Source organism: Microtus ochrogaster, chromosome 16 (genome assembly GCF_000317375.1).
Source record: "Microtus ochrogaster isolate Prairie Vole_2 chromosome 16, MicOch1.0, whole genome shotgun sequence".
NCBI classification, from domain to species: Eukaryota; Metazoa; Chordata; class Mammalia; order Rodentia; family Cricetidae; genus Microtus; species Microtus ochrogaster.
The window spans coordinates 42,459,607-42,471,115 of record NC_022018.1 but is presented as its reverse complement, the minus strand read 5'-3'; the positions used below and the strand labels follow the sequence as shown (position 1 = coordinate 42,471,115).

Here is an 11,509-nt window from a genome sequence, read left to right as displayed (position 1 = left end):
ACCCTGAAGTATCCTATTATGTATCCTCCATGCCATGAAGTTCTGCTTCCCTATGCACCCAGAGGCAATAGAGCCAAGGATTATGGACTGAAACCATGAGGCAGAATAAATCAGTCCTTGTTCATAAGCTCATATTTCATTTTTCAGTTTAGAGTCAAGAACTCTTCAGGGACCATCCTCATAGATTCAAGAACACATTTTTCCTTTTGAAGGATAAAATACAACATTATTTATTTTGAGGCTCTCCAGAAAGAAATCTCAGCCATTTTATTTTTTCCCCAGTATTATGATTTATTTTGCTTGGTCCCTAGAAAGATTACTTCCATAAGTTTCTTTGCAAGGAGCTAAATTGAAAGAACTAGATTCAGAAGGCCATCTCTTCTTTAAAACAATAAATTCCAAACTAGTATTCTCAGGGGTTTTCTTACGAGGTTAGTTAGTAAATAATCATTGAGACCTATTTTATGGCGCATTAAAATCAGTCACTAAATGTCCTTGTATGTAGAAGGTCTAATTAAGTCAATACACAAAGATTTCCAAAGTCTGAAAGTTTATTGCCAGAACAGCAAACTTCATACAGATACCTTTTTAAAGCACATAGAAAATGACAAGCCAAACAAACAGAAAACCTTGACTAACAAAAAAGCAAAGTTTGCTGCTGCTGTGGGCATAGTCAAAGTAATACCAAACCGAACAAGTGCATGTAAGAGGATTCAGGTAATACAATCTATGCTCTCAAACTAAAGGAAACTTGGGTCTACATGCTTGGAGTGGGGAGCGAGCAGTCTTCTCCTCGTACAGAAAGATGACTATTTAGGTGGGAAGCACCAAAAAGGCACCAGCAGTCAGCTTCACTTCTATCTCCAAGTGTAGAAACTGGACCTTATAGGCCAAGAAAAGTTACAGAAAATTGATCAAAACACAGAAGAGAAGCAATAAATTCTAAATTCAATTTGTGCTATCCTTACAAGTGATTGCCACTGCACATTTGCTACAGGGAAGGACACTACATTATTAGCTGAGCCAAAAGCTGCAGAGCCCAACGAGCCTTTGCTACGGGAATTTTATTGCAGCTACCTCTTAAGCCTAGAACTTTCTACCGCTATACTGCAAGCACCAGGTTTTCTTTGTCATTTAAGATAAATTCGTACAAATGATTCTAAAGTATGGCCACCATTTCTGACCACTAGTGCCCAATGGAGCTACTGCTAAATGAATAGGAGTAGGAGTAGGAGGAATTCCCAGTAGCGTCGAAGCTTCCTCTCCGAGACCCGCTGCGGGAACCAGAGCGGGAGCCTGAGCGAGATCCGGACCGCGAACCAGAGCGGGAACCTGGGGCAGACATGTTATAAGGGCTGGGCAAGCCCTTGGAGGACACGGAGGCAGCTTCCAGAAGGCGCAACCCAGTGATATCTTCCACCATGGAGCGATTCATGGCATCCTTGTAGGAGATTTTTAACTTGGTTTTGGGGCAGGTGAGGATTTTGGCATAGCTGCTGATGTCCTGCAGCCTCTGAGCTGCACGGCCATCGATGAAACCTTTCCGAATGGCTTCTTCGGTGCTGATCCTCCCATGCACTTCCGGGTCGACAAGGCCTCCAGTGAGGAACTGGAACTCCAGGAAGCGCTGGCCTGCCTCATAGGGGAGCCATTTTTCTTTCACTGCCTCGGCTGCAGACATCTTCTTCTTTCCCTTCACACCTTCAAAGCCAATGAAGGCTTTCTGGGCAGGCTTCAGCCTGGTGGCCATATCTTGGTCGATGAGACCCTGGGAGACCGCATCTTGAAGAGACAGCTTCTGACCCGTGGTCGGGTGGATGATGCCGCCAGTGCAGGCCTGAGCCTCCAGAAGCCTCTGACCAGTGATGCTATCCACAATGCCCCTCTCTATACCCTCTGTAATAGAGATTTTCTCCAGGTTTTCTGTGTCAAAGATGGCTGCAATGGGGCTTGACTCCTCCAGGGGGTCAGACAGAGAGCTGCTTCTGATGGTTAAATTTCTAACGCTGGACACAGTGGAGATCTTACTTACTGACTCATGGCGGGAGCTGCTAAAAACATCATCGTTGACACCGCTGCTGCTCAAGCCGCCGCTATTGCCAATGCCATTTTTCAAGGAGATCATATCAGCAAACTGCGTGAGGCTAAGGCTGCCGGATCGGTACTGATCGAAGAACTTCCTGTCAACAAGGCCTTTGTCAATAGCATCTTGAATGTCATACTGGCTGCCTGTCTTCCTGTCAACCAGGACCACCCTGGTGGAGCCATCTGATCCTGTGATGGTTATTTCTTCCCATTCACACTCCTGCTCACAGAGCTCTTTGAAGGTTTCGTAATCGATAAGGCCTTTCTTGTAGGCCTCCTGAACAGACATCTCCTTGTCGGTTTCTGGGTCAACGATGACCACTCGCCGCTTCCGGAGGGTATTCTTTTGTGACGTCTGCACTTGCTTCTTCTTTTCTCTCAGAGGCAGAAGACAGAGCCCTGTCTCCTCGTCTTTGATGCATCTTTCCTTCAGCTGCAGATAGGTCAGGTTTTCTTCAGTGTTTGGATCAAAAAAGCCTTTGGTATCATCACTCGGGTCTGAAAGGATCTCACTAAGCTCCTCATTAAAATATCCCCTCTTATATGCCATGTCGACCGGTAAACGGTGGCTCTCCTTGGGATCGATGATACCGCCAGTTGCGATCTGTGCTTCCAGTAGGCGGATGCCATGGCCCTTCTCGATGAGTTCTTTGTTCATCGCTTGGAACAAAGAGATGATGTTTCCGGTTTCAGGATCATTGTACCCAGTGACAGCTCGCTCTGCAGACAGCAGCTTCTCTTTGAACTCAATGCCCACCAGACCTCTTTTGTAGGCTTCCTCCACGGGTAACCGCAAATTGCTGACAGGATCCACTATAAAACCAGTAGCTGCCTGGGCTTCCAGCAACTCCAGAGCGGTACCAGGTCGAACTAAGCCAATCTTCATAGCCTCATAAATGCCAAGCTTCTGCTTAGTGGTCTCATTATATATGCCCGCTATGCAGCTTGAACCCTGGAGGAAGTCCTTAATTCTCTCACCAACCTCGTCATAAGAAATCTGACCGGATTCCAGTTCATTTACAGTGGATGGTCTCAATATGCCGGAATTAACCAGCTCAGTGACGGTCACAGGTTGTCTGATTCCCTGGAAGGACATGCTTCTCTTCTGTACTGACAGCAGCAGCAGACCCGTGTGGGGTTCGATTCTGCACCGTTCCCTCAGCTGCATGTAGCTGACCTTCTTCTTGGTGACTGGATCCACAAAGTTTTTCTGACTATCTCGGGGATCATTCAGGGAGCGATACAAATCTCTGTCAATCAGCCCACGGGCCAAGGCGACATCTTTTGGCAAAAAGACGCTGTTGACGGGGTCTACTACACCCCCTGAAGCAAGCTGGGCTTCCAGCAGGCGCATTCCGGTTTCTCTGTCAATCAAATTCTTCTTGATAGCTTCTGAAACAGAGACTGTCTTGCCTGAAAACGGGTCATCAAAGCCAGTGACAGCTTTCTCCGCTGTGTAGATCTGCTGGCGGTCATCAAAGTCAATGAGATCACGAGCTATGGCGTTGTCTACGGTGAGCTTCTCATTTCGATGGGGATCGATGATACCACCTGTGGCTGCCTGGGCCTCCAGAAGCATGACTGTGGATTCTGGGGTGATGAATTTCTTTCTCTTGGCCTCCACCAAAGAGTATTTTTCCTTGGGAGAAGCAGAAGCACCAGCGATGGCCCCTGCGCCCCGGAGGAAAGGTTGGATCTCGGAAGCCACCTCCTCCACTGACTTCTTCCCCTTCAACAGCTTGTCCAGCGTGGCCTTGTCGATCAGCTGGCACTCATAGAGCTGCATGGCCGTCACCTTCTTCCTCAGCCCATCAAACACCAACTTAGATGAGTCCACAGTCCACTCATATTCTGTCTGGGTCTCCCGATGGGACCCATAAGGGCGCTGCCTGAGTTTGTCAATCTCCCTCTGGAGACGGCAGCGCTCAGTTTCCAGCTGGGACTGAGTCTCCCTAGTAGAATCCTCCAGCTTCCGCCTGCACCTCTCTTCAATCCTCTTGATCTCCGCTTGGAGCCTCTCGATCTCACTTCTGAGGCTGTTCTTCTCTCTCTCGCTCTTCTCTCTTTCTGACTCTATCTTCCTAATGGCCTCCTCCTTGCGGGAATACTGCGTTTTCCACTGGTTCAGGTCGTTCTGGATCTGCTGCTTCTCACTCTCCAAGCGTTGCTTCACCCTGCTTTCTGCCTCCAGCGTTGCTTTGGCACGGTTCAGCTCGTCCTCCAGCCTCTGCAGCCTTGCCTTGTCTTGCTCCAGGACCTTAATTTTCACCAGCAGGCTCTCTCTCTCCTGAACCACTTGAGTGCACTGACTCTTTGATTCCTGAATCCTATTAGATGCCTAGAATTTAAAAAGAAAGAAATGGAAAAAAATATTGTTTAGACGCTAACATCTGATCATTGTAATTTAACCTCTCTTCATATATATATATATATATATATGTATATATAAAACATAGTCTCATTTTTCCTGTCTGCATTTTCCCTGCATATACTGTTAATTTGTTACCTTACACAGTTCTGGAAAAAAATATGAAAATGTAGATTGCCACTTTGGTAAATGGCTTCATACTTACTGTTTTGTGTTCCTTTTCCATAGACAGAACTAGAAGTTGTAGGCCTGCCTTACTTCTAATAGTAATTATAGTTTGAAAAGGGGGGGGCAATAATTTTCTTCCAAGTTAGCATCCCTGCTGTACCTACATCTCAGCTGGTATATTATACTGACACATTTAATAAAGCAACACAAATTTACAAATACACATACAACACCCCGCCCCACACAAATATTGTCCATAGAGGTCAAATATATTAGAGGTTATTTTAAAATTAGAACCTGTTATAGGAAGAAAAGTCAAAAAGAAAGAAATGTTAGGCTCCTAATCAAAAGACAACAGGATAATGCATACAGAAAAGTCATCTAAGCAAGGTGGAGATTTAAAATTGTGTAAGAATTAATAAATTTCACTGAGAAAAAAATGAATTAAAGATGTACATACAGACCATGAAATAAGAACCACCTCCTATTTTAGTATGTTAAAATTTTGATGTTGGGAATTGAACCCAGGACCTTGTGCATGCCAAGTGCATGATCTACCACTCAGTGAGAGCCCCGGCCAAGAGCTACCTTCTAGAAGGAGAGTGGGACATTCATGGGAATATCTTAGATGTTTTTCTCATGCTAAAGCTTTTGAAGTAGGACCAAGCACAGGCTTCCAATGGACTGGCATTGAACACAGCGACAGATCAGAAGAGCACACGGCATTAGAATTATTTTAAAGCCATAATATAGATCTAACAAGTAGTAAGTGCGTGAACAGGAAAAAGGAAAAAATTAGATATTCTGAAGAAAATAGCAGCAAGAGAATAGGTCAGATTAGAGCTGGCGTCAGTATTTAAGAAGCAGTGAAGCTTTGATCAAATATTTGTGAATACCTCTAAAGCCTGCTTTTGGAATTTCTCAATTTCCTGTCTCAAATTTTCCCTCTCTCTCTGTAAATCATTAATGAGCCCCTGCAGTTCCAGGGTTCGGTTGTTGCTGATCTGCAGCTGGCTCCTTAGCTCCGAGATGGTTGCGTTTTTATCGCTGTCTGCTTCGCTGCGGCCTCTCCGCAGGTCATCGTACTCCAGCCTCAAGTTGCGCAGCTCCTCCTCCAGCATCAAGTGCTCCTTGGTCAGGTTCTCGGTGAGAGACTGTAACCTCTCGATCTCTATTTTACTCTCATTGAGGCTTCTGCTCTTGTCTTCTATGGCCTTCTGGAAATGCTCGTTCCTCAAGTGAGCCTGCTTGACATTCTCCTGCTCCTGCACCAGCTGCCGCCTGAGGGCCTCCACATCCAAGGAGAGCCTCCTCAGCTCCTCCTGGGTTCTCTGCTTCTCCCTGAGGTGGCCATCCAGCACATCCCTCTGCTGTCTGAGATCGTCCTCACTCCTTTTCTTGACGATGGATGCCTGCTCCAGTTGCTGGGTCAGGCTGGTGATTTTAATGGCTTGCTCTTTCAAAGACCTCCTCATGCCTTCCAGCTCCTCCTCCAGCATCTTCCTCTTAGAGGAATCATCGGAGGCTGTTCTTTTCAGCCTGTTCAGTTCCTCTTCCACTTTCTGCTTCTGCAACTGCAGATCCTTCAGGGAGCTCTGGAACCTCGTGATGTCCTGATCCTTCACGGTCCTCTCCTGGGAAACCCTTTCATAGTCAATTCTCAGGCGCGTCAGTTCCTGCTCCGTCACCTTCAGTTTGCTTATGGTCTCAGTTGCGCTGCTGTTGGCTTTCTGCAGATCATACTGCACTCTCTGTAACTTGGAATTTTCATCCTCCAGACATTTCCTCTCATTGGTCTCTTTTTCTACCAGTTGTTTGAGCCTTTCGATCTCCTTGTTTTTATCCTGGATGGTCTTGGCAGCATCATCTAGGGACTGCTTGTATCTCATGCTCTCTTCAGTTCGCATCTGTGTGACCTGTCGTAGCTCCATCTCCAGCTGCTGTTTCCTCTGAGACATCTCTGAGCCAGTGGCCTTTTGCTGCTGGACATTTTCTTCAACCCTCCTGAGATTCTCGGTGGTCTGGGCGAGTGTGTTCTTCAGCCTCTTGACCTCCTCAGACAAGCTCCTGTTTTCTCTGGTGAGATTGTCTATCTGAGCTCGGTAGCCACTGGTGTCCTCTTCCTTTTGCATGGTCAGCTGGTGGATGGTGGTCTTGGTGATGTTGATCTCCGTCTCAAACTGGTTTTTTAAGCTAATGATCTCCTCATCGTAACTGTTCCTTACCTTACTCAGTTCATTTTCGTATTCCCAGCGGCGCTTGGCCTCATCCTGAAACTCGGCTTTGAGCCTTTCGATCTCTTTATTTTTGTCCTGAATTGTCTTAGCAGCCTCCTCCAGGGACTGCTTGTGCCTGGCATTGTCCTCCGAGCGCTGCTGGATGACCTGCTTCAGTTCCATCTCCAAGTGTTGTTTCTTTTGCATGATTTCGGAGCCACAGGCTTTCTGCTGAAGGGCGTTTTCCTCAGCCCGCCTCCGCTGCTCCGTGGCCTGCAAGATGCTGTCGTTGAGCCTGACGATCTCATCCTTGAGATCTCGGTTCTCCCGGGTGACTCTGTCAAGCTGGTTTCTGAGATTCTTGGAATCGTCTTCCTTCTGCATCGAGATCTCCTTGATGGTGGTCTTCGTAATGTTAATCTCTGTTTCATACTTGTTCCTCAAATTACTCATCTCCTCATTATAGTGGTTTCTTACCTTTGCCAGCTCATTTTCGTATTCTCTCTTCCGGGCGCCCTCCTCCTGCAGCAGAACCCTCAACCTCTCTATCTCGTACTCCTTCTCCTTGATGGCTTTCTCAGACTCCAGCTTCTGCCAGCCAAGGTTCTCCTTCTCACTTTGCCTTGCCTTCTGCAACTGGTCATAGTCATTCTTCTGTTGGTCAAATCTGTCTTCCACGGTCTTTCTCCTGCGCTTCTCATCTTCGATCTCGTACGTCAGCCGGGTGATCTTCTCATTGAGCTCTTTGATTTGGCCGTAGCACTTGTCTAGGTTTTGCTTGGCTGATTTCCCATCCAGCTCAGCTTGTCTCTTCAGCTCCTCCAGGCTCACAAGCTTTGCTTTGAACTGGGAACACTCTGCCTGGTATTTCTGCAGGTTCTGATCCAGGAACTTATTCTTATTGCAGTTTTCAGAGTTGGCATCTCGGGCCAGTCTTAGCTCCTCTTCCAAAACTTCAATCTTGGTGTTTTTCAGCTGTGGATATGAAATTAGAAATCATATTGAAAAGAAAGCACTTTGTACCACAAGGAAGAAACAGCACTTTTCCTCTTCAGACCGGTGTGTGTTTCATTTACACACACACACACACACACACACACACACACACACACACACACACACACACACACACAAATGATAAAACTAAAGTCACCAGAAAAAATTCAAAGACCCTCCATGCCTATCGTAATCTTTCATCAGCTACTCATCTGATCTTAGGGAATGACATACCAACTTTGAACTCCATTCTCCTCCATTTTTTAAATGAAGTAGTTTCCCCCATGATCAAAAGCTTATGATTAACTGTGCATGGTGGCACATCCTATAATCCTGCACTTCTGAGGGCTCAGGCAGGAGGATTGTGACTCTGAGGCCAGCCTACTTTTGCTTTTTGTCTCAGAAACAAAATCCAAAAGCTTATGACTTGATACATCGTGTACCTTTTATTCAAAAGATACAGAACAAATATCCATGTGGACTCAATTCCTCTCTCAAAAAGGGAGAATAAATTGAGTAATTACTTGATATTAAAGATTAAAGGCCACCTAGTCCTTGGTGAGCTTCTCTAAAATTTTTCGTAAATAAAGCAAATTCCTCAGCTAAGCACTGAATGAAAGCACGGGTTTGGGCAAAGTTATGTAATCACAATTTGGCTAAAACCTACCTACGTTAAGTTGGAGCAGCCGCACAAGAGCACAGCACTGAGCCCAGACTCAAACTGTGTCATACCAATGTTTGGAGGAAATGTATCTTGACCAAACCATGTTATAATGAAGCAGAAATAATAAGGTCCTATGCTGTTTCTTTCTTTAAAAACAACAAAAATCCAAGAAAATGAGTTACCTTCAGATCCTCCAAACTCTTCAGCATCTCGCTTAAGAACCTATAGTAGTCTCCAGACCTTGTCAGCAGTTCTATGTACCGTGCATGAATATCTGCAGCCTTGGGGAAAAGAGATAAAAAAAAATATGTAGATATCTATGTATATATGTATACTGAAGTTTTAAAAAGTTCTGTGCAAGGTGATTAATGTTTGTTTTCTTAAAATAATAAAACAGTGGCATTATAATATGAAGAGTGAATTCCCTTCGGTCAGTTGTGCTGGATCCAGGATCTAGAACTATAGCCACACAAAGGACCAGAGCGCTCTGTGTTTCATCCTCACGGTTCCAGGCTTTCCCCCCTAGCCCACAGCAGACATTCTCTGACATCTCTGGGGAAAGCTGTCATTTAGAAATATACTACATAGCTTCCACGTCTTAGGAGTCTACCTTATCCCAAATACAGCAAGTCAAGTCCAGTATATACACGACACACGTGGACATCAGGATCATTTCCTAAACTGTGTCATGTGTAGATGGCTCTCAGGAGAGGGAGCTTAGAACTGCTAATAAGCCTTGAATTTCAGTGGCTCCTCTGTACCAGGGATGTATTCAGGCATGGTAGGGAAGCTGGGCAGGAATCAGGGAAAAGACAGGCAGGAGGGACAACAGACACGAAGAGATAAGCAACGAATTTGATGGCAGACATTAAGAGATATGTAATGACTTATATACCTCTTGAAGAATCACCCCAGATGGGGACTGGACCATGGTCCTCTTGATAGGTATGTTCAGTAGAGTTTCCAGGCCAGAGGTGTAGGATGCCAGCTGGAGTTCATAATCCTGCAGAATAACAAAGTTTAAGAAGGGTATCTTTGTTTGGGTGGGTATTCAAACCCAGGATCTTGTGTGCCAGGCAAATACTACCACTAAGCTCTACCCCGGCCTTTTGTCTTTGTTTTTGCTTTTGAGACCAAGTCTCACTCTGTTCCGAGATGGCCTGGAACTCATTGTCTTATTCAGGCTGACTTGAATTCACAGCAATACTCCTGCCCCAGCTTCCTGAGTGCTGGGGTTGCATATGTAATCCATCACATCTAGCTCAAAAAAGTCTCAAGAGACCTAAAAAGGGTCACTAACAGTTTATAATTCCACAGATTTATAGCACAAATTATTTCTTAAAATTACTTACAAAGGCCATTGGCAACAATCAGTTAATATTGTTATTAAATGAAATGTTCATTTTTGCAAAGAGCGCCCGCCTAACGAATAAAGACTTGCCCTTTGCACAGGGCTATTTCCAAAGTGCAGTGATTCAAGTAAACAGGACCCAACTTTGCCATTCAGAAGTGTGGGCCTTGAATGGTTGAGCTATCTCTCTCCAGCCTGAATTCAAGTAAATGAATAACAAACTTTCATAGGTTCTTCAGGCCAGAATATATACGATTACCACCTTTAAGAAGTTTATAATCTTTTTTTTTTTTTTTTTTTTTGGTTTTTCGAGACAGGGTTTCTCTGTGGCTTTGGAGCCTGTCCTGGAAGTAGCTCTGTAGACCAGGCTGGCCTCGAACTCACAGAGATCCGCCTGTCTCTGCCTCCCAAGTGCTGGGATTACAGGCGTGCACCACCACCGCCCGGCAGAAGTTTATTATCTTTAAAGCAAAAAACAAATAATGCAATTAATAATATTCTTGATGAATAACAACAACCTTTCAATTTTTGAAAGATTTACTCTGAGGTTATGCATGTGGAGGTCAGAGGACAACTTGTAAAAAGTCAGTTTTCTCCCAACGCGTGAATTCTGGGGCTCAAACTCAGGTTGCAGACTTGGTGGCAAGCACCTTCCTCTAAATGAGCCATCCTGCCAGCCAGCACCAACCACTCTTTCTTCGATTCTTCGGTAGTTTCATACATGAATACAGTGGATTTCAATTCTATACCCTCCCCCACTGTACCAGCATTCTTAACGAAACCAATATACCTTAATTGAGTTTGCGCAAAGTTCAGCAATTTTACTGACTTCTTCTGATTTATCTCGTTTGCCGGATATCTCACCGTGCAGGTTCTACACAGAGAATGAGACATGTGCAGATGTTAAAGCAGACAAACACAAGCGTTATTTCACTTTTACAGTGGTTATTTTTTCTTTCCGTTTACTGCTCTGGGGACTCACATTTAGTACTGGCTCGAGAGAAGAACTTTTCTCCATTCAGAAAGGAGAAGAAAGCCCTGCGATCTATTACTTACAAGGGGATACTTTCAACCAGCACAACTTCACACGCCTATCGTGTCTTTTTTACTTTTTCTTTTCTTTTTTTGAGATAGATCAAGGTTGGCCTTGAACTCAGGGACCTCCTATCTCAATTCCCAAGCCCTGGGACTACAGGCATTTGTGACATCAGCTCAAACTCTAACGGTTATTCACTGTGACATGAAAACAACCTCCGTTGTTACTATTTTCCAGTTGTATTTCTCCCTAGACATCCCAGTGGCTTCTCCTCTGTGCACGCTTTAAACATTTACAAGGTAGATTCATAATATGAAATATTCATCATTTCAAACCAGGCACAAAGACAGTTTAAAACCAACTAGTCTCCACAGAGCGCTTGGGAATGACACGTGTGTTTATACCTTCTGCTCGTTCAAAAACCGCATGACCGTGTTGGAATCTCCAAACTTCATGGACTCTAAAGAGTCCTGGCGGCGCTTGGCATCGTAGAGCCACTTGCAGAAGCTCTGGTAGTTATCGCGGTAATTCCTCAGCTGTTTGATCTGCTTCTCCAGGTCCCACAGTCTGGGGAAAATGGACAAAACGATTGAGACTCACTCTCTTTTTTTTTTTTTTTTTTTTT

General features: G+C 44.9%; 1 protein-coding gene across 2 annotated transcripts in view; it reads right to left on the bottom strand.

Annotated features, from left to right (window-relative positions):
- Window positions 1-533: 533 nt before the first annotated feature.
- The window catches only part of Dsp (desmoplakin), a 47,232-nt gene continuing 36,256 nt past the window's right edge, over window positions 534-11,509 (bottom strand). The window contains exons 19-24 of one of the 2 annotated variants that reach the window (XM_005355055.2): window positions 11,289-11,451; window positions 10,639-10,722; window positions 9,393-9,500; window positions 8,680-8,778; window positions 5,518-7,812; window positions 534-4,423 (exon numbers count right to left, since the gene is read on the bottom strand). In XM_005355055.2, coding sequence (XP_005355112.1) covers window positions 1,187-4,423; window positions 5,518-7,812; window positions 8,680-8,778; window positions 9,393-9,500; window positions 10,639-10,722; window positions 11,289-11,451 — 5,986 coding nt within the window. In that variant the 3' untranslated portion in view covers window positions 534-1,186. The remainder of the gene's footprint in view (window positions 4,424-5,517; window positions 7,813-8,679; window positions 8,779-9,392; window positions 9,501-10,638; window positions 10,723-11,288; window positions 11,452-11,509) is intronic. The other variant, XM_005355056.3, reaches the window with a different exon arrangement.